At 55.3% G+C, this 26801-nt stretch overlaps 1 protein-coding gene across 1 annotated transcript in view; it reads left to right on the top strand.

Moving 5' to 3' along the window:
- MAPK4 (mitogen-activated protein kinase 4) overlaps positions 1-26252 on the top strand; it is a 60337-nt gene extending 34085 nt beyond the window's left edge. The window contains exons 3-6 of the mRNA XM_036403184.2: positions 7960-8104; positions 15505-15666; positions 19254-19455; positions 22718-26252. Of these exons, the coding sequence (XP_036259077.1) occupies positions 7960-8104; positions 15505-15666; positions 19254-19455; positions 22718-23405 (1197 nt within the window). The 3' untranslated portion in view covers positions 23406-26252. The remainder of the gene's footprint in view (positions 1-7959; positions 8105-15504; positions 15667-19253; positions 19456-22717) is intronic.
- The last annotated feature ends 549 nt before the right edge of the window (positions 26253-26801 follow it).

The raw sequence follows: 26801 nt of genomic DNA, 5'->3' as shown, positions 1-26801 counted from the left end.
CTGCAGCTGTGGGGCCCTGCCTGCCCCCACGGCCCTGTCCCTGCCTGTGTGTCTGCAGAGGCTCTGGGCCTGCTGCCCGTTCTCCCATCCATGTCCATCCATCCATCATCCATCCATCCATCATCCATCCATCATCCATCATCCATCCATCCCCCCATCCATCCATCCATCCATCCATCCATCCATCCATCCATCCATCCATCCATCCATCATCCATCCATCATCCATCCATCCATCCATCATCCATCCATCATCCATCCATCATCCATCCATCCATCCATCCATCCATCCATCCATCATCCATCCATCCATCCATCCATCCATCCATCCATCCATCCATCATCCATCCATCATCCATCCATCCATCCATCATCCATCCATCATCCATCCATCATCCATCCATCCATCCATCCATCCATCCATCCATCCATCCATCCATCATCCATCCATCCATCCATCCATCCATCCATCCATCCATCATCCATCCATCCATCCATCCATCCATCCATCCATCCATCATCCATCCATCCATCCATCCATCCATCCATCCATCCATCCATCATCCATCCATCCATCCATCATCCATCCATCCATCCATCCATCCATCCATCATCCATCCATCCATCCATCCATCCATCCATCCATCCATCCATCCATCCATTCATCATCCATCCATCCATCCATCCATCCATCCATCCATCCATCATCCATCCATCCATCATCCATCCATCCCTCCATCCATCCATCCATCCATCCATCCATCCATCCATCATCCATCCATCCCTCCATCCATCCATCCATCATCCATCCATCCCTCCATCCATCCCTCCATCCATCCATCCATCCATCCATCCCTCCATCCATCCATCCATCCATCCCTCCATCCATCCATCCCTCCATCCATCCATCCATCCATCCCTCCATCCATCCATCCCTCCATCCATCCCTCCATCCATCCATCCCTCCATCCATCCATCATCCATCCATCCATCCATCCATCCATCCATCCATCCATCCATCATCCATCCATCCATCCATCCATCCATCCATCATCCATCCATCCATCCATCCATCCATCCATCCATCCATCCATCCATCCATCCATCCCTCCATCCATCCATCATCCATCCATCCATCATCCATCCATCCATGTCCATGCATCCATCATCCATCCATCCATCCATCCATCCATCCATCCATCCATCCATCCATCCATCCATCCATCCATCCATCCATGTCCATGCATCCATCATCCATCCATCCATCCATCCATCCATCCATCCATCCATCCATCCATCCATCCCTCCATCCCTCCATCCATCCATCTCCCATCCATCCATCCATCCATCCATCCATCCATCCATCCATCCATCCATCCATCCATCCATCCATCCATCCATCCATCTCCCATCCATCCATCCATCCATCCATCCATCCATCCATCCATCCATCCATCCATCCATCCATCCCCCATCCATCCATCCATGTCCATGCATCCATCCATCCATCCATCATCCATCCATCCCCACCATTCCTTCCCAGATAATCGCCCTGGCCTCCCCGGGAGAGCTCAGCTCCCTCTGTGCCCGGTCTGGCAGGGCAGCGCTGTACAAGGGAGGTGCTCTTGCTCTGCTCTCCTCCCCTGATCTCCCTCGCCTTGTGGCAGAGCAGGGACACTGCAGAGTCACACATTAAATGTTGTCATCAACGCCCGTGGAGGTCGGGAGTGTAAAATCATCAATGTTTTGCAGGGCAGGCTCATCTCCTGCTGTGCATTCCACATGGGGAGTTGGATCCCCAGCACCAGGGGTGGTCCTGTCTGGGAAGGACAGCAGATTTCTGCTGATGGGGACACAGAGACTCACTGAATGTCATCCCTGGGTGACATGACCATGGACCAAAATAATCCTCACCCTCCCTGTGTTGTGCAAAAGAGATTGTCCCTTCTGAGTGCTCCAAAGCACCTGGGGACATCAGCATGGCATTCCCAGGGGACCTGCTCTCCCTTTTCCTGATGGCAGCACTCATTACACCATGAACTGGCAGAAACCCCACCCCATGGAGGTGTGTCAGCCCTTTTAGGGGGAGTTGTTTTGGGAAATACTTCACAGACCATCCTCAAAGCTTTGAAGTCCTCCTTTAGTTCTGTACTTGCCGTTCAGCACAAGCATAATCACTTCCAGTCCATCACATGGAAGGACAGAATTCCCAGCTGGGGGTGGTGGGGAGGAGTTCAGCGGAGCTGAGGCTGTGGGGCTGTGTTCTCCTGTGGCCGGGACCACCCTCCGTGTCCAGCCTGTGCAGCCCTGCTGACCTCCCCTCTGTGACCCCGGCTCCTTTGTCCTGCCCTGGCCTCTGACAGGCCCCGTGTTTGTCCATGCTCCTGGATGAACGCCCTCTGCCCTCCCAAAACCAGAGCTGTCACCTTGCTGGGGCACACACAGCAGCCCATCTGCTGCCCATCCATCCATCCATCCATCCATCCATCCATCCATCCATCCATCCATCCATCCATCCCTCTGTCCATCCGTTCATCCCTCACCCATCATCCATCCGATTTCCACCTGCGGAGCAATGTTCCCACAAACCCGGCGTCTCCCTCGGCCCCTCCTAGAGCTGCCTGACCTGCATTTTATAAAATGAGGTTAAAAACCCTGCTGTCAGGAGGCAGAAGCTTGCTGCTGCTCCAGGATTATTCCAAAAGCTTGGGCTTGTTGCTATTTTGAGCCCCCCATCTGCACCAGGAGCTGATCCGGCTCCCACGGTGCAGCAGCAGAAATCCCGACTGTGTTTGTGGCTGGAAGCATGGATACACAGGCTGTGCTTGGATCCTGGTGGATCTCCAGCTTGAGAGCACCTGGTCTGCACCTCTGTGGATTTTTGGCTGCATGAAGGTGGATTCTGGTGTGGAATGCACCTGGAGAAGCCCTGGGCTGTGGCGTGGGGGCTGCTCGGTTTGCAGCAGGTGGATCCTGAACTCCCACGGCCCCTGGATCCCTCTGGCTCTGGGAGGAGCCCCGGGGTGGATGGAGGTGGTTGTGGAGCCCTGGAGATGGATGGAGGTGGTTGTGGAGCCCTGGGGGTGGATGGAGGTGGTTGTGGAGCCCCAGGGTGGATGGAGGTGGTTGTGGAGCCCTGGGGGTGCATGGAGGCGGTTGTGGAGCCCTGGGGGTGGATGGAGGTGGTTGTGGAGCCCTGGGGGTGGATGGAGGTGGTTGTGGAGCCCTGGGGGTGGATGGAGGTGGTTGTGGAGCCCTGGGGGTGGATGGAGGCGGTTGTGGAGCCCCGGGGGTGGATGGAGGTGGTTGTGGAGCCCCAGGGTGGATGGAGGTGGTTGTGGAGCCCTGGGGGTGCATGGAGGTGGTTGTGGAGCCCTGGAGATGGATGGAAGTGGTTGTGGAGCCCCGGGGTTGCATGGAGGCGGTTGTGGAGCCCCAGGGTGGATGGAGGCAGTTGTGGAGCACCAGTAGCTCTGTGCTCCCCGTGTGCTGCCCTGGTGTGCCATGCAGGGCAGGTTCAGGGTGCTGTCACCAGGGCCACACCGGGATACAGCCGCACCTGCCCGGAATTGTTTCTCCTTCTGGTGTTTACAAGCAAAACAGAAAATACGTGTTGTGCAAAGAATTTGAAAAAACATCCATTTCTCTTTGCTTTCCAGCTCCCTTGCTGTGCTCTTAGACACCACTTGATGCTTATCCTACCTGTAGTAAATTCATCACCTTTATAGATTGCCTGAGCTGTTGCCACACACGCAGGGGGACAAGAGGAGAAGCAGGAAAAAGATACTTGAAAATCACAAGGAAAAAACCAAAATATAGCATGGAAGGGCTTAGGCTTGAAACTACTTCTATTTTTCAATTAACTCCATTATCTTGTTTCTTAAAGAGATTCTTCAGTGCAGAAAGGGCTGTGCTGAATCCACAGAATATTGTCACAAAGATGTATGTTCCATCTTAATTAGAACTAATTAATATGCTTCGGCTCTCGGTCTTTCTGTCTGGTTGAACCTGCAAAAACACTGAAATCCTTGTGCTGGAGCCCTGCCTTGCTCAGGGGTGCCTGGGCTCCCCAGCCTGGCCCCTCAGGCCGGGGCTGAGTCCCTGAGCCCAGCCCAGGGCCCCTGGCAGTGACCTCATGATCCCGGATCCCAAAGCTGCCGTGCCATTTCTCCATCCATCCATCCATCCATCCATCCACCCATCCATCCATCCATCCATCCACCCATCCATCCATCCATCCATCCGTCATCCAGAAATGATAGAACCTCCTGGTCCACAGCGCTGCAGTCCTTTCCTCCAGGCAGCAGGACAGGAGCTCAGGCATTCTCTGAAAATAGGGACCTCGCCCAGGTTATAGCCGGGGAAGGTGCCAGGGCTGTATCAGCTGCTCGAGTTTGTGCTGCCCACGGCAGGACCTCGAGCCAGGTCAGAGAAGTCTCCATTTCCAAACCTCCAGTCACTCCCCACTGTGCTCCCCACCCTGGGGAGAGGGAGGGATAATGCAGAGCCTGGTGTGGAATGCCCCAGGAGGCAGTGGTGGGGTGCACGAGGTGGGGTGCATGAGGTGGAGACCTCAGTGGTGAGGTGCACGAGGTGGGGACCTCTGTTCTGGGATCCATCAGGTGGGGACCTCAATGCTGGGGTCCACGAGGTGGGGACCTCCATGGCGGGGTCCATCAGGTGGGGAATCCAGTGGTGGGGTGCACGAGGTGGGGACGTCTGTGCAGGGGTCCATGAGGTGGGGACCTTCATGGTGGGGTCCATGAGGCAGGGACCTCAATACTGAGGTCCACGAGGTGGGGATCTCAGTGGTAGGGTCCATGAGATGGGGACCTCAGTGGTGGGGACCTCCGTGGTGGGATGCACATGGCGAGGATCTCCATCCTGGGGCCCACGAGGTGGGGACCTCAGTGGTGGGCACCTCCATGGTGGGCACCTCAGTGGTGGGCACCTCAGTGGTGGGGTCCAGCTCCAAGGACCACGAGCGGGGGATGCAGAGCAGCTGCAGGTTCCTCCTCTCCGTGGGTCCTTCCTGGGCGTGCTGGGGGCGATCCAAGGTTTTCCCGCAGATGGAAGCAGGGAGATGGCAGTGAGACCCGGGGCGAGGGGCAGCAGGAGAGGGGAGCACAGTGAGGATTAACCACCACCACCAGGAGCCTCACATGGCAGCAGGAAGGTCAAAGATGCGTCCATTTGTTGAGTTTTTGCAGGGAATTTTCTCCGAGACGTGAGGGGAGGAAAATGTTTGGCTTGTTGTGCCTTTGAGATATTTGCAGGGTATTGCTCATGCATCCTGCGTGGTGCAGACACCCCCGAGAACTCGGATCCTCCTTGCTGTCAGAGGAGAAACACATGAGCAGTGTTAAATCCACAAGGAGGGTGGCACTCCTTCCCCGGGAGAGGGAAGAGATGGCTCCAGCTAACAATTGCCCTGGATTGCTACCCTCAGAGTTTATCTTCCTGGGACTCTCCAATAAACACCAGCGTCTCTTTGTTGGGAATAATTGAAGTAGCTGAGAAGCGTTGGTTTGATCGGATAATGCCTGCGGGCTCCTGTGCTGATTCTGACTGAGCAGCATTAGCAAAAATGTAACAGCATTAAAGGAAACTTCTTAGCTAATCAGTCTCCGTTACAACTTATCGTGACAAGGCCAAAATTAACACGCTCTTTTAAAAGCAAGCCCTTTTTGATTAAAAGCTTGATGACTCGCACATTTGGGAGCTGGCACAAAACCCTGCGCTGGGGGGAAGAGGAGTGTGATCAGCCTCGTGGTGCTTGTGGTGGTGCACTGCTCCCGTGTTTAGGTGGAGAGATGCATCCTACGGCATCCCAGGAAACGCTGTGCAGCACAACTCCAGCTACAGCGCGGCTGAAAATGATCTCTGGAACCAGATCAGTACGGATGGAGTTCTCAAATAGGCTTTTATGTGAACTGTGTTCATGCTGTCATTGCATTTTTGCATTCTCCAAATGCTTTGTGGCATTTAAATGCAATTCGGCTTTATAATTTAATTTTATTTTGCTGCTCCTGCTGCATTTCAATCTACCTCCTTCTGTTAATGTGTTATATTTAATACAGGAAAGGCTGCATATGAATATTCCAACATTATCCCAATGCAATAACCATCCACTCCCAGCCCCAGTGTGGCAGCGAGGGGTCCCTGGAGGTGCCAGGGTTGTTCCCAGGCTGCTGGGACACGGCCCCTGGCTCCAGCAGGGCTGTGAGCCCTTGGCTCTGGTGACAAATCCCCTGGTGGGCTCAGGAGCAGGAGGGCCCTGCTTCAGAGGGGGGGTGGCCTTTGTGCCACGATGCTGCTGAGAGCTTCTCCCGTGGAACCGGGTAAAGCATCCCAAACGCCATCCTCAGGGTCAGCACTGTGGCACTGGGGTGAGGAGCTGCCCCTCATCATCCTTGGTGTGAGCACAGGGGCACTGGGGTGAGGAGCTGCCCCTCATCATCCTCGGTGTGAGCACAGGGGCACTGGGGTGAGGAGCTGCCCCTCATCATCCTCAGTGGCACTGGGGTGAGGAGCTGCCCCTCATCATCCTTGGTGTGAGCACAGGGGCACTGGGGTGAGGAGCTGCCCCTCATCATCCTCGGTGTGAGCACAGGGGCACTGGGGTGAGGAGCTGCCCCTCATCATCCTCGGTGTGAGCACAGGGGGACTGGGGTGAGGAGCTGCCCCTCATCATCCTCAGTGTGAGCACAGGGGGACTGGGGTGAGGAGCTGCCCCTCATCATCCTCAGTGTGAGCACAGGGGGACTGGGGTGAGGAGCTGCCCCTCATCATCCTCGGTGTGAGCACAGGGGCACTGGGGTGAGGAGCTGCCCCTCATCATCCTCGGTGGCACTGGGGTGAGGAGCTGCCCCTCATCATCCTCGGTGGCACTGGGGTGAGGAGCTGCCCTTGCCATGCCATCCCCCAGCAGCCTGTGACAAGGGACACGGGTGATTTGTTGGGCACGGCTCAGGCTCATGCAGGAGGAGCAGGGTTTTCCATCCCTGCCTCAGCTAGGTGTTCCCAGAAGGGCTTTCCCACTTTTCCCATGGGATCTTGTTTTAGGAGCCTTGGCTGAGAGCCCTTGGCAGCTCTGCTCCCCGTAAGGCACAGCCGCTGGTACAGGAGGCTTTCCTTCCACGCTGCGCCAGCAATCCTCCCTGACGCTTTTGTTTTCCTGGACAAGGTCTCACGTGAAGGGGGGCTGGGATTTGCAGGATACATCCAAGCCCTCCAGCGGTGACCTGGAATGACTCGGGCAGGTGTGATCCGCAGGTCTGTGCTCCGGAGCCATCTGTCCTTGGCAGGCGGTGCTGCAATACCATGGTGACAAACAGCGAGCGCCCTGCCTGGCGCAGCCCTGGGGAGCCTCTGTCCCCCCTGGTGTGCCCCAGGTCCCCCCTTCCCGCGGGGCAGGCAGCCCCAGCCAGCCTGGGCAGCAGCACAGGAACGGGGGCAGGATTGCCCGGGTGGGGCTGCAGCGGGGAGGGACCAGGACAGGTGAGGAGCTCTGCAGCCTGTTCCTGACCCTCTCTCTGCAGCCTGTTCCTGACCCTCTCTCTGCTCCCTGTTCCTGACCCTCTCTCTGCTCCCTGTTCCTGTCCTGACCCTCTCTCTGCTCCCTGATCCTGTCCTGACCCTCTCTCTGCTGCCTGATCCTGTCCTGACCCTCTCTCTGCTCCCTGTTCCTGTCCTGAGCCCTCTCTGCTCAGGCTGGAGGAGCTCTGCTCCCTGTTCCTGTCCTGACCCTCTCTCTGCTCCCTGTTCCTGTCCTGACCCTCTCTCTGCTCCCTGTTCCTGTCCTGACCCTCTCTCTGCAGCCTGATCCTGTCCTGACCCTCTCTCTGCTCCCTGTTCCTGTCCTGACCCTCTCTCTGCTCCCTGTTCCTGTCCTGATCCCTGTCTGCTCACACTGGAGGAGCTCTGCTGCCTGTCCTGATCCCTGTCCCTGCTGTTCCAGGGTTACCTCTCCGAAGGCTTGGTGACCAAGTGGTACCGCTCCCCGCGCCTCCTCCTGTCTCCCAACAACTACACCAAAGCCATCGACATGTGGGCAGCTGGCTGCATCCTGGCCGAGATGCTGACCGGGAGGATGCTCTTCGCTGGTAGGTTCCTGTCTCCTGTTGATTCCCTTTTCTCCTCCCCCTTTCCTTGATACCCAATTCCCAGGCTTCCTAGCCCGGCCGAGGGAATTCCCGAGGAGAGGAGATGCTGGTGCCCTGTCCCAGGAGGTTTGTGCTCCACGCCATGGATTTGGATCGTGATTGGTGTCTCCAAGCTGTTTATTTCCTTTGAGGGAGGACGTGAACGCCACCACCCGTTTTGAGGATTTACCTGTAAGCACAAATTGCCGCTGCAAAGGTGAAGTGCAAGAAGAGAAGACAACAAAGACACAGCAAGGAGTTATCAGTGCAGCATTCGAAGCTTAACTCCGACATCATTGAGAAGAAAATATGTATTTAATAGAGTCCCCAAAATGCTGTGTCGGGAGCAAAGCTGAGCTGGGACGTGGAGCCATTCCCTGTGGGAGGAGCAGCTGCCCTGTGGCTGCTGCAGGAGCTGCTCGCCTGGCAGGCAGGGCTGCAGCACAGCACAGCACAGCACAGCACAGCACAGCACACAGCACAGCACACAGCACAGCACAGCTCCCCGGGGCTGTCTCTCCTGCCTGTCTGTGCTCTGAGTGACAAGGTTTAACGCATTTGGTGAGCAGCTGCTCGCAGAGTTGTGTAAATAAATAACCAGCCCCGTTAATAATGGAGGAGGAGGAGGAGGAGGAGGAGGTTTCCCTCACGGGTATCTCAGCACCACTGAGCTCCACAGACTCGGCTGCAGCTGCTCTGCTGCTGCCTCCCCACTCCTGCTCGCAGCTTCCATAATTCTTTTGTGGAAGCCTAAAAATAAGCAGTCAGTACCCTTAGGAAGAGATCATTTAAATTGCCTCCCTTTCCTTCCTTATTTTTGTCTTCAATTTCACCAAAGCTTTCCAGTCCCGGGTTTCAGCTGTGAAAACTGTGCCTTTAACCTGTCTGCTCCCGGTGTTTCCTTGGGACACGTTCTAGGAGCAGGGCATTGTCTGATCTTGCTGGGAGGTGCTGCAGTCTCTTATTCCTCAGGTCAAACAGCAAAACAAGAGCTGCCTGTTGAGCTCCCCTGGCCACCCCAGCACAGCTCCCGAGCATTTCTGGCTTTTCACGCTGTGCTTGACCCCTCTCTCAGCCCCAGCCTGGGTTTCTTTTTGCTCTTTGTGGATCCCAGGGTATAAGTGACGTTGGCTGACACCACTGAGGTGTCTAAGGTGGTGCTTTAAGCTCGTTTTGTGGTAAGGCAGGGGCAGAAGTAGCCCTGGGATGGGATTGATGTGTCCTCTGCCTGGGTGAGCTGCCCCAGAGCTGCCACACAGGAACCTCCCTGGGCTGGTCCCTGAGAGCCCTCAGCATGTGGAGACCAGGGGTGATTAATTTGAGGTGATTTGAGGGGATTTGAGGTGATTTGAAGACCAGAGGTGGGGTTTGGCAGACCACGGGCTGGGCTCAGCCAGGCACACACTGCGAGCATCCCTTGTTCTTTGCCTCCCAGCCCAGTGAAATCTCTTAATAATCCCCAGGTGCTGGCAGGGTGCTTGGTTAGTGGGTGGGGATCAAAACCAAGCTCAAAATATCAGCTCCTTTTGGGTGGCTTTGAAAATATGTCATTGTCCTGGGAGGTTCTGGCCCCCTGCCCCTTTTTCCTGGCCTCCTCCTGTGCCAGCAGGCAGAGCAGGGCCAGGGCAGGGCTGGCACAGGCAGGATGCCCTGGTGTCCTTTGTCTGCTGGAGGAGAGTAAAGCCCAGCCCCCAGAGCAGCTAAAACGCACAAACACCTGCACAGCAACACGGATTTGCCTTTGCTGCAGCTCTTCTCCTCTTGGCTGGGGAGAAGGAGCTCAGCCCAGCCAGATGCAGCCTCCATCCCTGCAGGGTGAGACCTTCCCAGAGCTGCATTCTCTGTTCCTGCAGGGTGAGACATTCCCAGAGCTGCATTCTCCATCCCTGCAGGGTGAGACATTCCCAGAGCTGCATTCTCTGTCTCTGCAGGGTGAGACATTCCCAGAGCTGCATTCTCTGCAGGGTGAGACATTCCCAGAGCTGCATTCTCTGTTCCTGCAGGGTGAGACATTCCCAGAGCTGCATTCTCCATCCCTGCAGGGTGAGACATTCCCAGAGCTGCATTCTCTGCAGGGTGAGACATTCCCAGAGCTGCATTCTCTGCAGGGTGAGACATTCCCAGAGCTGCATTCTCCATCCCTGCAGGGTGAGACATTCCCAGAGCTGCATTCTCCATCCCTGCAGGGTGAGACATTCCCAGAGCTGCATTCTCTGTTCCTGCAGGGTGAGACATTCCCAGAGCTGCATTCTCTGTTCCTGCAGGGTGAGACATTCCCAGAGCTGCATTCTCTGCAGGGTGAGACATTCCCAGAGCTGCATTCTCTGTCCCTGCAGGGTGAGACATTCCCAGAGCTGCAGCCTCCATCCCTGCAGGGTGAGACATTCCCAGAGCTGCATTCTCTGTTCCTGCAGGGTGAGACATTCCCAGAGCTGCATTCTCTGCAGGGTGAGACATTCCCAGAGCTGCATTCTCTGTCCCTGCAGGGTGAGACATTCCCAGAGCTGCATTCTCTGTCCCTGCAGGGTGAGACATTCCCAGAGCTGCATTCTCCATCCCTGCAGGGTGAGACATTCCCAGAGCTGCATTCTCTGTCTCTGCAGGGTGAGACATTCCCAGAGCTGCATTCTCTGTCTCTGCAGGGTGAGACATTCCCAGAGCTGCATTCTCTGCAGGGTGAGACATTCCCAGAGCTGCATCCTCTGTGAAAAATGCCAATCACTTGTTTTTAAAATTTTAAAACTTTAATAGTAATCAAATGGTTATAAAATAGTAATACAATTAGAGTAACAATAATTTGGACAATTTGAATTAGGACAATATGAGACAATAAAGACAAAGAGTTACGGACATCTGGGTAACTTTTCTGGGCAGCACTAGCCTAAAAAAGGACCCACGTTAACAGAGAATTAACCCTTAAAAACAACAGCCTGTTGCATACTCATACACTTCATACATGATGCCTAAATTCCATTCAAACACAGGATTCTCTCTGATCAGTGTCAACTTCTTCCTCTTAATCTTAACAGCACCTTTGAGGCAGGAAGAAGTTCGTTTCTCCTGATAATGGAGCAATAAATTCTTTTTCTCTGAAAGTTTCAGGTGTCCTGGGGCTGCTGTCTGGTGAGAGTGCCTCATTCCTTTCTTTAAAAACATATCCCACATACATAGTTCTTATTTTAACTACATAAGTTACCTTTTAACTACGAGACTGAATTTACCATACTATTAAAATGTTAATACAGCACTGCTAATCAATACAAAATGCATGTGGTAAATATCTGCGTGCAGCCATACAATATGCACTTTTCACACTCCCTGCAGGCTGAGGCCTGCGCAGAGCCCTGGGTGGGCAGAAATGAGAAATGAGAGAAATGAGAGCAGTGTGGTTCAGAGAAGGCTCCATCCTGCAGCAGCGCCTTGCCCTGGGTAAATGGTTTCTAGAGAGTGCAGTTTAAATTGAGTGCTTAGCATAAATCAATATAATTAACTCCCACAGTCTATCTGGGCCGCTTAAGCCAGGCAGGTAAATGAAGGTGATTGGTGATTGGGGGCAGGTGTCACTCACTGCTTCCATTCTCCCACACGGATTTTTTGGACGTGCAGCAAAAAGGGACCCCAGACCCCTCCCAGGGCCCCTTCCCTGGGTGCCCTGGGCTTGGCAGAGCCCTGGGGGCCACAGCAGGCCTGGCTGTGCCACAGCTCACGGGGTCCCCAGCAGCTGGAGCCTGGCTTGCAGGCCTTGGCAGAGCTCCCCAGCAGCAGCAGCAGCAGCAGCAGCGCAGAAAACAGGGAGAAGAGTCCCTGGCTGAGCAGCTGCAGCTCCCTCCAGTGTCTCTATCACCTAAAGCAGCAGCAGTGGAAGCAGGAGTAAATGGGGAAAAAGGAGGGAAAAGGAGAAAAAAGTAGAAAAAAGGAGAAAAAAGGAGAAAAAAGGAGAAGAGATCGATCTGTCCTTGCAGATCTCCGTGAGGCTCACCAGTGGGGCTGTGCCTGTGGCCAAGAGCCAGAGATGGCACAGGGGCTTTTCCAGGGCTTGGGTGCTCCCTGGGGCTTGGCTGCAGGCCTGGAGAAGGCTCTCTTCTCCAAGATGTGGTGCAGAGCTCCTCGTGGTGCGGAGCTCCTCGTTCTCTCCCGGGGTAACCACAGCCTGCTGCGTTTATTCTGCCACTGGTTTGTGTTCTCCTTTTCAGGAGTTAATACCTTCAGGAAAAGATCCCTGGGAATTCCACAAATAGAGGATAATGGAAGAGGATGGGGTTTCTTGGGAGCCATAATTCAAGGCTTCCAGCACTGCATTAGCAGCTCCTTTGTGTGACTAAACACGGTGTCTTTTGGCTGCCAGGTACCTTCGGTGAGCAGCGGCTGGGGCTGCACTGAGGGAAAAGCCACAGAGGCTTTGTGACTTTTATCACCCTGTAATTTGGATCGCAGCTGGGGAATTAGCCTGGCTAACAAGGTGCTCATTTCCTGCTAGATATCTTTAGTCTCCCCTGGAGTCACGCTGCGAATCTCTGAGTGACCTAAAATTAGTTCTCCTGTAGGAAAGTGGATTAATCTGCCCAGGACTGACGTGGGAAGGGCGTCCCTCCCTTTGTCTCCTCTGCTTTTCCTGCTGCTCTGCCTCATTGATTGAGCGGCTGTGTGTGGTGGTGGTGACCAGCTGGGCTCTGTCAGCGTGGCCTTGGGGCTGCTGGGGTCCCTGCAGTGCCACCGAGCTGTGCCATGTGGCCTGGCAGTGGCCGTGGCCACCACGCTGCGCTGGATGGGAGAAGAGTTTGCCAGCATCACTGACTGTGCCCAGGGGCTGTGCTGGGGTCAGCGCTGTGTGTGCTGCTCTCCTTGGGCCCCCAGGGCTCCCCTGATGGGGGAAAACCTCCTTTCAACACTTCTGTGCCAGGACTGAGAGACGCTTTTTGGTCTTCACGTTGCTGTTCTGTTATCAGAAGTCCGACACGCCGTCTGCACCAGACTTAGCGTGCAAGAAAGTACAGCAAAAATGGTCACAAGAGGTGCAGCTTCAAGGTCTTCTAAAGCTGTTTTGTCCAATTAACTCTTAAAATGTACTTTATTTCTACCTTTCTACCATTATTAATTCTTTGTCTGTCCACGTGACCTCTGCACTGGGGCTTCCCTCACCCAATCACCCTGTGCCACAAACACTGCAGAAAATGGAAAAGGAGAAGGAGGAGAAAGAAGGAGAAGGAGAAGGAGAAGGAGAAGGAGAAGGAGAAGGAGAAGGAGAAGGAGAAGGAGAAGGAGAAGGAGAAGGAGGAGCCCAGACAACACCCAAGATCCTCCATCTTGCCTCCTATCTGCCTCTATACTAAGACCCCAAAATCTTAAATTTCTCACCCTGTGACAAGCTACACTATTCTCCCTTGTCTGTTTCACACACTTGTGGACTCCAATCCATCCCAAAGCCTTGGAAGCCTTCTCCAAAAGCAGCGCTTCCCTGGGGCTCAGGACCCCTCAGAGCAGGCAGAGAAACACTCCCAGGGCCCTGGGTTCCAGCGAGTTCCACGGGTGTGAGTCTGGAAAACTCGTGCTGATCCTCAGGAGCTCTGGGCTGTGGAGGGGAGCCCCTGCAAACGCCAGGGACCTCCACAGGAACAGGGCTGCCACAGGGCAAGCGGTCCCCTTGTCCAGTGAGGGGCCTCCCCTCCTCCCTGCTGGCTGATCAGCAGTGCTGCCCATCCATGGGGCTCTGCTCTGGCTGATCAGCAGTGCTGCCCATCCATGGGGCTGGCTCTGGCTGATCAGCAGTGCTGCCCATCCATGGGGCTGGCTCTGGCTGATCAGCAGTGCTGCCCATCCATGGGGCTGGCTCTGCCCTGGCTGATCAGCAGTGCTGCCCATCCATGGGGCTCTGCCCTGGCTGATCAGCAGTGCTGCCCATCCATGGGGCTCTGCTCTGGCTGATCAGCAGTGCTGCCCATCCATGGGGCTGACCCTGGCATGGCTGATCAGCAGTGCTGCCCATCCATGGGGCTGGCTCTGGCATGGCTGATCAGCAGTGCTGCCCATCCATGGGGCTGGCTCTGGCATGGCTGATCAGCAGTGCTGCCCATCCATGGGGCTGGCTCTGCCCTGGCTGATCAGCAGTGCTGCCCATCCATGGGGCTGGCTCTGCCCTGGCTGATCAGCAGTGCTGCCCATCCATGGGGCTGGCTCTGGCATGGCTGATCAGCAGTGCTGCCCATCCATGGGGCTGGCTCTGCTCTGGCTGATCAGCAGCGCTGCCCATCCATGGGGCTGGCTCTGGCTGATCAGCAGTGCTGCCCATCCATGGGGCTCTGCTCTGGCTGATCAGCAGTGCTGCCCATCCATGGGGCTGGCTCTGCTCTGGCTGATCAGCAGTGCTGCCCATCCATGGGGCTGACCCTGGCATGGCTGATCAGCAGTGCTGCCCATCCATGGGGCTGGCTCTGGCTGATCAGCAGTGCTGCCCATCCATGGGGCTGACCCTGGCATGGCTGATCAGCAGTGCTGCCCATCCATGGGGCTGGCTCTGGCTGATCAGCAGTGCTGCCCATCCATGGGGCTGGCTCTGCTCTGGCTGATCAGCAGTGCTGCCCATCCATGGGGCTGGCTCTGGCTGATCAGCAGTGCTGCCCATCCATGGGGCTGGCTCTGCCCTGGCTGATCAGCAGTGCTGCCCATCCATGGGGCTGACCCTGGCTGATCAGCAGTGCTGCCCATCCATGGGCTGACTCTCCTTGTCATGGATGGGCCATTGAAGCAGCCTGAAATCCATGCCTGGGCCAGCAGGGGCTTGGTAGCCCGAAAATCCCCGTTGTTTTGGCTTCCCATGGCTGGTCCATGCTGTTCCTACCTCTGAGGACAGGCATTTCTAACCATTCCTAACCATTTTCATTTCCTAACTGTTCCTGGCAGGCAGAAATCCAGCGGTGCAGCTCCACATTCCCGCCAGGCTCCTCTGCCCGCGCGGGAGGCTGGGAATGCCCAAGGACGTCACCTCTTGGTGACATCCAGGAGAGTCTGGAGAGTGGGAATGGTGCTCACTGATGAGTTGCTCTGTTTGGCTCTGCTGCTGCTGCTCTCCTCCCAGTGACGGGCAGCCAGCCCTGAGCAGGGCTCGGGGTTTTATGGATAAATATGTCCTGAAGGAAAAGGACTGAAAACACGAAATGGCACAGGGCAGCCGTGGGGACTGCCACCACCACAGCCATGACTTGGTGCCCAGCAGCTGCTGGTCAAAAACCCTTTCCTCTTGGGGCTGGAGACCTGCACTCCTTTAAAGGTGGAGTGTGGGGACCCCTGGAGCTGGCCGTGCCCCACGCCCGCCCCAGTTTAACTTCTGTGTCTGGTCTCAGTGCTCTCTTCTTCTCCCTGCTCAGGGGGCCACGAGCTGGAGCAGATGCAGCTGATCCTGGAGACCATCCCCGTTATCCACCAGGAGGACAAGGAGGAGCTGCTGAAGGTGATGCCCATGTTCATCAACAGCACGTGGGAGGTGCGGAAGCCGCTGCGCAAGCTGCTGCCCGAGGTGGACAGCGAAGGTACCGTGGTGGCCCCCGGGGCTTCCCCGGCTGCCCTGCGTCCCAAAACTGCCGTGGTGGGCGTTAGTCCCGGCTGGATGATGCAGGGACGTGACAGACCCCCCTTTGTGAGCTCTGCAGAATCCCAGCCGCCAGTGGAGGTTCACAGGAACAAAAGGCTGCAGCACAGGCCTGGGGTGGAACTGGGGTAGCTTTATTTGGTGGTAAAATTCCCCAATTCCAGGGTCCCAGGCCCCGAACTGAGGGAAAACAGCAGTTTATAAACTGGGGGGGGGTCTCAGGGGAGGATACAATCTCTAGGTAATCGGGAGAGCTGGCGGTGGAACACAAGGCAGGGAATACAATGTGTAAACCAATGGAGGATTTCAAGGGAGGGGAACAGCTTGGGACAGGAGGGGTTAACAGCTGGATGTGGGAGGGGGTTTGGAATTTGGCAGGGAGTAACTAGGTAACAAACCGAGAAACCACACTTAACTGAACTGAATAACAAAAAAACTGCGCCACTCTAAAGACAGGGGGGAGAAAAATACAGCGGGATTACGAAACCACAAATGAAAGAGTAAAAATGCCAAATGAAAGAACACACTACAGCAGCCGTGTCCCCAGAGCTGCTTCCGGGGAGTGCCACAGGAGCTGTCCTGCAAGGCCAAGGGCCTGAGCTCCTGAGCTCTGGGGAAGGGGATGCACATCCCTGAAGGTCCTGGCTGCAGCCCAGATGTCCCCAGTGCTGTGCCCTCACAGGTGCCCCAGGACAGGGCTGTGATGCTGTGGCTTGCTCCCAGGTGGCTCCCAAGGGTGAACACGGGGCCTCTGGAGGTGCATCCCTGGCTCCCCGTGCGTCTCCCCGAGCTGGGAGCGAGGGCTCAGCCCAGAGGCTCTTTCCAAGTCTGCAGGACAGGCTTTTCCTCACAAAAGCCCCTGTCCTGGGGTGTTACAGGCAGGAACTGAACCTCCCCTGAGCTCCTTCCGAGGGTTAAACCAGGGTTAAGCCAGGCCGGCATTTGGGAAGAGACCAGGAGCAGGCTCAGCTCATGTTTTCTGGAGTGCCTCCTCATGTGAGAGGTGCCGTGCCTGGCTCAGCCCAGAGGCTCTTTCCCAGCCCCATCTGTTGTGCTGCTGGCCCGAGCACGGCTGCGCAGCCCTGCAGGACAGGCTTTTCCTCACAAACACCCCGCTCCTGAGATGGGTGTTACAGACGGGAACTGACCAGTGCTCCCCTGAGCTCCTTCCGAGGGTTAAACCAGGGTTAAGCCAGGCCTGCATTTGGGAAGAGACCAGGAGCAGGCTCAGCTCATGTTTTCTGGAGTGGCTCCTCATGAGAGGTGCCGTGCCTGGCCTCGGTGGCACAATATCCCTGTGCCCGGGGTACCCAGGGCTGTGTCAGCCTCCAGCGAGCAGCAGCAGATTTGTTCCCTGCTGTGGCTGCAGGAGGAAAGGTCACCCCTGCCCCTTGCATTATTCACTGTAATTTCCCTGCCTCTCTGACCCGTGGTGCATCACAATATATAACCCATAACGGGTTTTTGTGACCTTATGGAGCAATTGACTCCTTCCTGCTTAATTAGTCTGAGCCATGGGGTGATCTCAGGGGAGACAGTCAGAAATTGGTTAATGTTTGAGCTCTGGGGCTGCACGTGGGGCTGTCCTTCGCGCTGAGGGGTTCTGCCCCTACAGAAACTGTCCCATTCACACAATTGCATCTTCAGGGGGCATGTTCATGGAGGTTTCAGTACGAAGCCGTATCTGAAGAAAGGCATTATTCCAATTTTTGTTGCCTGAACCCAAAGGGACTTTCCCATGAAAGGATCAACTGGATAAGCAACAACTTCAGTGGCAGGATTTTACCTTTTCACTTAACCTCAGTAAATGGAATCATCAAAGCAATCATAGCCAGCCCTCTACATTTAGGTTTAATTGCACTTAAAATTCATCACAGAAAGAGTTCACGCAGCACAGTCTTCCTAAAATTATTTTAGCCGCTCAGAATTCTTCAAACACTAATGGGTAAAATAATTTCATGGCATCGGTCACGTCAAAGGCTTTTAAAACTCGCAGTAAATCTAATCCACTCCAGTGGGGCCTAAGAGGTGAAATCAGTTTTCTGAAACACAGTGTGCTTGTCAAATGGATCTGAGGGTGTGGAGTCAGATCCCAGCACCTTCCAGAGGCCTTTTTGGTCTGGGATGTCAACTCTGTGCTGGGCTGGGATGCCAGCTCTGTGCTGGGATCTGAGCTCTGTGCTGGGATCTCAGCTCTGTGCTGGGATCTGAGCTCTGTGCTGGGACCTGAGCTCTGTGCTGGGATCTGAGCTCTGTGCTGTGCTGGGATCTCAGCTCTGTGCTGTGCTGGGATGCCAGCTCTGTGCTGGGCTGGGATCTCAGCTCTGTGCTGGTTTGGGATCTGAGCTCTGTGCTGCGATCTGAGCTCTGTGCTGGGCTGGGATCTGAGCTCTGTGCTGGGATCTCAGCTCTGTGCTGGGCTGGGATCTGAGCTCTGTGCTGGGCTGGGATCTGAGCTCTGTGCTGGTTTGGGATCTGAGCTCTGTGCTGGGATGCCAGCTCTGTGCTGTGCTGGGACCTCAGCTCTGTGCTGGGCTGGGATCTCAGCTCTGTGCTGGGATCTCAGCTCTGTGCTGGGCTGGGATCTCAGCTCTGTGCTGTGCTGGGATGCCAGCTCTGTGCTGGGATCTCAGCTCTGTGCTGGGACCTCAGCTCTGTGCTGGGATCTCAGCTCTGTGCTGGGACCTCAGCTCTGTGCTGGGCTGGGATCTCAGCTCTGTGCTGTGCTGGGACCTCAGCTCTGTGCTGGGATCTCAGCTCTGTGCTGGGACCTCAGCTCTGTGCTGGGCTGGGATCTCAGCTCTGTGCTGTGCTAGGACCTCAGCTCTGTGCTGGGCTGGGATCTCAGCTCTGTGCTGGGACCTCAGCTCTGTGCTGGGCTGGGATCTGAGCTCTGTGCTGGGCTGGGATCTCAGCTCTGGGCTGGGACCTCAGCTCTGTGCTGGGCTGGGATCTGAGCTCTGTGCTGGGCTGGGATCTCAGCTCTGGGCTGGGACCTCAGCTCTGTGCTGGGCTGGGATCTGAGCTCTGTGCTGGGCTGGGATGCCAGCTCTGTGCTGGGCTGGGATCTCAGCTCTGGGCTGGGCTGGGATCTCAGCTCTGGGCTGGGATCTCAGCTCTGTGCTGGGCTGGGATCTCAGCTCTGTGCTGGGACCTCAGCTCTGTGCTGGGCTGGGATGCCAGCTCTGTGCTGAGGTGTGGGGCTGTAGCTCTGGTTGTGTGTGACCCCTGTGCTGTCCTGTGCAGCTGTGAGGGGGCTCTCGCAGTCATTCCCTGGCCATGCTGCAGGAGGTGACAGGAGGTGACACCTGGGGGCTGCAGGGTTGCTCCCCTGCAAGCTCACAGCTCCGTGAGGGGCAGGGGACCCCGGCAAGGACAGAAGTGCCTGGTTTGGGTCCACCTGGGATGGCCTTTAACTCATCCCTTGCTCCAGGGGGATTTGCCGGGGGGGCTCCGCGAGGCTCCTCCTGGCAGGGGAGCTGTTTCTGCTTTTGAGGAATGGTGAGCTTGTGTGCCTCTGCCTCGCAGCCATTGATTTCCTGGAGAAAATTCTGACATTTAACCCCATGGACCGGCTGACGGCCGAGATGGGCCTGCAGCACCCCTACATGAGCCCCTACTCCTGCCCCGAGGACGAGCCGGTGTCACAGCACCCGTTCCGCATCGAGGACGAGATCGATGACATCCTGCTGATGGAGGCCAACCAGAGCCAGATGTCCAACTGGGACAGGTACCAGGGCTGGGCTGGGCTGCAGAGCGGGTCCTGCCCGCAGGGCTTTGGGCAGAGCTGGGCTGGTGAGCCCCTTGTAGGAGCGTTGGGGGTAGGACGGTGGGGACGGACAGAGAGCAGAGGTCTCTGCAGCCAGGGCTGGGAAATTGGGGTTTATTGCAGAGGGCCTGGGTGCAGGGCCCTGCTGGGAGCTGCCAGGACAGCTCAGAGCAGGGCTGAGAGAAGTAAAGAGAGTGGGAAAGAGGATGAGAGAGAGAGAGGAGGAGAGGATAAGAGAGCAAGGTTCCCAGTGCAATACCATAAATCTTCTTCTGTGCTGAATATTCTGATTCTCACTAACCAATCTAGTACAAGATACAAATCCTACAGCATTTACATACAGCCTATAAGAATCATTCCATTACCATACTGTGTTACATTTTAAACCCTAAAATCTCCTCTTTGGGCCCTTCTGCCAAGCTGGCAGGGTCTGCTCTGCCCCTTGGGCCTGTCTGCAGGCAGAGGGTGTTGTTCCATCAAAAGGGGATCACCTTCAGCTGGCCACACCATTGTTTTCCAGTTGTTCAGTAACTGAGGGATCTCAAACCTTGCTTTCATTTCAATCTCGCTTATAGTTTCCATATTCTCAAAATCTTTTGCCAGGCAATCATATCGATGAGGCTTTCCTGTTTCATCTTCCCCAACACCTCTGACGTGGCTGGTTCCACCACGCCTGTTCAGGCTCCTGAAAGATGCCTGCTTTTCCCTCTTTGTGCCATGCTGTAATTCCAGCCCAAGCTGAAGCCTCCCAGAGGCTCCTCCTGGATTCCACAGGGACCAGAAGCTGGGCCTGCACATGCCTGTACATCTCTGAGTACCTTTCTGCCCTTGGTTTTCAGCCTAGGTTGTCTTCATGTGGGTCTAAGTGGCTCTGCAGCTCTTCCCCCTGCCCTCTGTCCCTGTGGTACAGGTACAAAATAATGTAATTCTTGTACCTTTTGGGCACAGGGCCTGATTTGGAGTGCATCACCCCAGAGGCCACAGATCTGGGGGCCTTGTAAAAAACCCTGAGTTGAGCTGACGTTTAAATGGTTTGCTGGAAGCTGTACTGGAAGTTTAGGACAGCTCAAAGCCTTGGGCTGAGGTTTCTCACATTCCAGGTGATTACCCCAGTCACTCGGCCAGTCCCAGCGCTGGGGCAGGCAGGACAAAGCAAGCAGATGAGAATTAAGCAGGCTCAGTTTTCTGTACAGCTCCTTCTGGCTGTGGGGGATGAACTGGCTGAGGATGCTCTAGCATTGTTCCCCTCTGCAGAGCAGTGAAATCTCCTTGCCTTCCTGATCCACTGGGTTCCACCAGCACTGAAAAAATCACCTGAAGGCATCCCTCCCTCCCCTTGCCTTCACTGTCTGTGCCTGCGTGAGCAGATGTGGGAGACAGCCATGGCAAGGTCATCAAAGTGGGGTCTGGGGGCTCAGCCAGGCTGGGAGGAAGGCTGGAAGCAGGACACCTGCCCTCAGTGCATCCCCACACCTTGGGAAGGATGGAAGGTTGACAAGGAAGTCTCACAGATATGTGTGCTTAGCAGAAAGGTTTTGAAATCTAGAGTCTGAAGAAGGAATAGAGACGGAAGCAAGTTTTGATATAGAAGAAAAGAATTGCTGAGCCAGTCGCACTGGATAACCAAGGAGGCAAAGGCTGTGTGAGTTAGAAGGGGTTTTTATGGCTTAGAGCAAAGGATAAACCCACCCCAAACAAGAAGATGTTTTTACCAAGCAGAAAAATAGCACAGGCAAACAAGGCAGCAAATGTGGCAAGTAGAAAAAAGGTCTCAGAATTTTCCACTGCAAGAAAACTGAAAAACAGCTCCTAGCTTAAACTGTGATGTACTGACTGTTAGTGATTGGAACAGTAACATGAATATGGTAATTACAGCAGTTATGATAGGCTATAGATAATAGTTAAGGTATAGATTGGTTCTACTGTATTGAGATGCTCAGCAAAGTATAGAATGCAATGTAACCAAAATAAAAGTATAGAATGCACTGTAACCAAAACCAAAGGGTCTCCGGGCCTGCCTGCAGCTGCAGCTGACAGCTGTGGGCACAGCTCTGTCACCCACAACCCTGGGCTGCTGTCTTGGGTGGATGGAATGAACTGCATTTTGGAGAGCCCCTGCAGCCCCACATCCCTCATTTCAGCTCTTACCCCACAGCCCCAGCATCCCTGCCCCAGAGCAGCAGCTCAGCTGCTGGAGGCACCCTGTCACCTTCTCCTTGCTGTGGCACCAGAGGCTGAGGGTGAGGCTGTCCTGGCCCCAGCCGGGGACGTCCATGCCAGGCTGTGGGCTCTGGGGACAGCAGGTGACCCTTTGGCCGCGTGCTGTGGGACACCTGAAGGGCGGCTGATGGCTGTGCCAGGGCCCCAGCCGCCGGGATAACACATTCCACAGGCAGCTCAGTGAGGAGCCAGCGAATCAGGGGTCACTGGGAGAGCCCTGGGTGCTGTCAGGGGCTTCAGCTGGCTGGAGAAGCTGTCACTGAGCAAGGCGACCCTCCAGGAATGCCCTGGGTCCTTGACATCGGAACAAACTGGTGATGGCCAGCCTCAGTGGGGTTGTTCACAGAATTTACAGAATTCACAGAATTCACAGAAGAACCAGGTTGGAAGAGACCTTCAAGACCATCGAGTCCAACCCAGCCCCAACCCCTCAACTGAACCCTGGTACCCAGTGCCACATCCAGGCTTTGTTAAACACACCCAGGCATGAGGACTCCACCACCTCCCCAAGCAGTCATTCCAGAACTTTATCACCCTTTCCATGAAAAGCTTTTTCCCAATATCCAACCCATATTTCCCTCGGCACAGCTTGAGACCATGACCTCTGGTTCTGTCAGTTTTAAGTTCATGTCTTTAACTGTTCTGTCACCAAACAGGAAGGGCCCAGCCAAGGTCCCTGTCTGTGGGCTGAGGGGCAGATTGGTAATTATTGCTGTTAATCAAGTTTTAGTCCCGAATGGAGGGGAGGTGATCGGCATCTAAAGGAAGGGGCCACTTGGTTTGGTTGCTGGGCTCTCATTCCTGCATCTCAGGCAGTAGATAAATAAAAATTATTGGCCGCCTGTCATTCCAAGGCAGAAGAAGGCTCTCTGTGCTGCCAGTAGGAGGTTACCTCAGCAAGCAGAAGGCCAGGCCAGCAGCAGCAGTGCTCGGGGTGGCTCGGGCGCTGCTGCTGGCAGCGAGGCCGTGCTGCCCGTGCCTCACAGCAGCGTGTCTTTGGCAGGTACCACATCAGCCTCTCCTCCGACCTGGACTGGAGGCACGACAAGCACCACGACATGGACGAGGTGCAGCGGGACCCCCGGGCGGGCTCGGAGCCCGCGGCGGAGGAGGCGCAGGTGGACCCGCGGAAATACTCGCAGAGCAGCTCGGAGCGCTTCCTGGAGCTCTCCCACTCCTCCATGGACCGAGTGTTTGATGCCGACTGCGGGAAATCGTGTGATTACAAGGTGGGATCACCCTCCTACTTGGACAAGTTGCTGTGGAGGGACAGCAAGCCCCACCACTACTCAGAGCCCAAGCTCATCCTGGATTTATCCCACTGGAAAAGGGCAACCATAGCGCCCGCAGCTGAGCTGTCGCTGGAAGAGGAGCCATCCAACCTGTTCCTGGAGATTGCCCAGTGGGTGAAGAGCACGCAGGTGGGGCTGGAGTGCCCCGGCTCTCTGCCAGAGATGCAGGAGAGGAGCCTGCCCTCCTCTCCTCACCGCCTCCACAAGGAACCCGCCGCGGTCAGCGGCGAGACCGACCCCGAGTTCGACCTGGACGTCTTCATCTCCAGGGCGCTGAAACTTTGCACAAAGCCCGAGGACCTTCCGGACAACAAGCTCAACGAGATCAACGGGGCCTGCATCTCGGAGCACCCCGGGGAGATGGTGCAGGCAGAGGTGTTCCAGAAGGAGCGGTGGTGAGGGCCCCAGCCCCGCTGCGCCTGCCTCCGCTGGGCGTCCCCTTCCCACACTGTACCAAACGCCTTTTCCAGGAAAGGCAAGCACAACCCACACGCCCCCTTGATGCCTTAGAAGTGCTTCTAAGGGGATTGAGAGGTGCGAATGAAATACTCGAGTTCCTTACACTGCCTTAACAATCTTGCCTTGCGATCTCTGGGACCTGTTTGAAACTTAAATGTACGAGGGGGAAAACGACAGTACATGGTAGGTTTGCAAACAGTAGTCAAATAGACTTCTTTTCCTCTCTTTTTCTATAGCAACTTGAAAGGACAAGGACAAGAATTAACATTTTCAGTGTGGTCAGATACCCTCTTGGTTGGACAGGTTCCCAAAACGCCGAACTTTGAGCCCCTCTGAGGCACCTGTGTGAGTACAGGTATGGAATAAAGTGATGCCAGCCATCAGTCAGCACAGAACGGGACTACAGGTAGAGTTTGGCCATCAGACAAAAAAATAAAACTCTCTGAGAATGTTAATGGGGAAGAAATATGACCTACAAAGGATGGGCCTTTGGGGATTTGTTTTATTTTTTCTGAGGAGAAGACAAAATTTTTGCTAAGTGCATTTTGCTGGTTTGTGGTTTCTCACACCAAAACCTCCCCTTTGGCTGCACGGGGTGCAGCAGGGGATGCACGGGGATCCGAGCTTTCCGAGCACTCGGGAGGGCCCACGGGACGCACCCGGGTGCTGCTGCTGCGAGTCCTGCCTCGGAGAGCTGCCACGAGACCAGCAGAATTCCAGCAGGGAGGGCTGGGAGCAGCGTGTCCCACGGAGTGACACGGCCCGGCTCCACCAGCCACACGGACCAGCAAGGGCTCCCAGCCACTCTGCTGCTGCAAAAGGAATCACAGTACCACTGGCTTTCCTCCTGACAAGGATCTCGTGCGGAAAACCACAGTTCCTGTGGCATGAGATTCGTGACTGCCCACTTGGCTCCCAGCTTCTGTGGGAGAGGCTGGTGTCAGCAGGCAGCTGTGTGTACATAGATGAAGACACAACTGATCTACTGTACCTTCTGTTTTCATCCACACTTCTGAGCACCTTAATAATTAATCAGCTAACAAGAGTTTGTATATGGAAGAAATGTTCTATACTTATATTTAACCCAACTCGGCAGCTTTTTAAATGGAGATGTGTAAATAGTGCCACACAAGACAGCCTCTGCTTTCCTCAGTATCCTGCTGCTGTGCTGCCCAGATTTGTACAACAGAAACTGCTCTATTTAGTACTGCAAGTAGTTAACATATTTAACTACTCCCATGTTCATTATTTCTACCCTTTTAACAAGCAATCCGCTAAATGCTCTGAGATGTGAAGAAACTGGTGTGGAGCTCAGATAACTAACAGCAGTGTTTACTGTATTAGCCCTGGGATCTGTCCTTGCTGGGACCAGGAGCAGGTTTAGCTGCAGCAGGCCTTGACAAGCCCAAAAACGTGTTCCTACTGTGAAGATCTCACACTGGGGCGATGGAAACGCCACTGCTCCAGCCAGTCGGCAGCACTGGTGTGAAGGCAGCCAGCTGCCAGGATGGGATGGGCTGCCAGCCCGGGCGCAGGGGTGGGGAAGGCATTTGGAAGGCGAAGCTGATGGAGAAGGGCTCAGAAAGGCAAAGCCATTCATCTCTGGTCTTTGCTTTGAGCATTTTGATGTCCCCCAGAGTGGCTTAGAAAGGGGAAACAGGACAGACACAGAGGTTTGGTTTCTGGTGTGTTGCAGATGATTGATATACCTCAACTAAAGCTCAGCACTTTCACTGCTGGTGGGGGACATTCCAGTGCCAGGAGCAGCCGCCCCTGCGCTGGAGCAGATCCAACCAGCCCGGCAGCCCACGGCTGGCTGAGCACAGCTGGCCCACCACGGTCCTGCTGCCCACAGTCCCACTGCCCATGGTCCCGTTCCCCGAATCCCACTGCCCATGGTCCCACTGCTCGTATCCCACTGCCCCACAGCTGGCTGACCATGGTCCCACTGCCCACAGTCCTGCTCCCCATGTCCCACTGCCCACAGTCCCACTGCCCGTATCCCTCTGCCCCACAGCTGGCTGACCATGGTCCCACTGCCCACAGTCCCACTGCCCATGGTCCCACTGCCCGTATCCCTCTGCCCACGGTGCCGCTGGGCCCTGTGGCACCCCACTGGCAGCGGCCAGCAGGGTTTGGAGCTGGCCTGCAGGGCTCTGAGGTGTGCCGGGCTCGGAGCAGGAGGGGGGCTCGGCTGTGTCCCGGGGCTCTGGCCGGAGCCCATCCCGGTGGCAGAGGCACGGAGCTGCAGCAGGGCGACCAGCTGGGGCCAGCGCCCAGGGCCAGCAGAGCCAGGGCTGCAGGAGGAGAGCAGCTCGGTGACCCTGGAAACTCCTCTGGAGATGGAGCAACCCGTGCTGCCATGGGTCCTCTGAACACAAGAACTCGGCCCGTACAAACCACGTTCTCCCGGCCGGGCAGCGGTGGCCACGTCCCCTGAAACCAGAAGCCATTTCCCACGGGCTGTCACTTCTTCTCCAGAGGCCTGCAGGACTATTTATTGTGGCCATGAAAGAAACAGTTTTGCTTTTGAGTATTGTCTTATGGGCCCACAATTAAGGTGTAAAACAGACTCGGTAGCAAGCAAACAGAGTGTGTTGCCACCACTCTGGATTTTCCATCTCGCTTTGTGAGCTCTTATTTAATGTTGTTCTAAAACCTCAGCATCACATGCTGGGAAAAGGGGATAAGAGGGATGGCTTTAATTTGTTACCTGAGTGTGCTTAGCTGATCACAAGCCAGATCTGTCTCTCATTTGCAGAAATAAAATGTAAGGCCTGAGCCTTCCATGCGTGGCGGTGTGTAATTATTTTATTAACTATTATTTTTATTCTGAAGGGTTTACTCCAGTACTGGAGTAAAAATCCACAGAATTCTGCAAATCACTCAGGTTGGAAAAGTGGGTGACCATGCTTAAGAGTGACCACGAAGACCTGCATCACAGGAATATTTGCATTCTTGGTGTTGGGCTGCTTCTCACCCAGCTTTGTTTTGGCAGGTTCAGGCCGTATGAGCACTCAGGGTCGCAGGGAGGGAATTTAGGCTTGGTCATCATCTGTGTCTCATGCAATTTGAAGAATCATTTCTTGATGAGTGCAAGATCACCCACCGGGTGTTTCAGTAAATTTGCAGAGAGCAATCATTGAAAGAGACAGAGCACTGCTGTTGCTGGTGACACCGTGGAGCCCACGTGGCCCTGGATGGGTGATAGCCAGGACTCAGAGATGTGTGCCCCAGCTGTTACAGGATTAAATTAAAGAGCAACAGGAGGAGCAGAAAATCCCTCCCTGAAACTGCAGGAGCTGCCCCTGGTGGCTCCTCACCAGGATCTGCCCT

The sequence above is a fragment of the Molothrus ater genome, chromosome Z (assembly GCF_012460135.2).
Source record: "Molothrus ater isolate BHLD 08-10-18 breed brown headed cowbird chromosome Z, BPBGC_Mater_1.1, whole genome shotgun sequence".
Classification (NCBI taxonomy): Eukaryota; Metazoa; Chordata; class Aves; order Passeriformes; family Icteridae; genus Molothrus; species Molothrus ater.
This window is presented reverse-complemented; position numbering and strand designations above follow the sequence as displayed.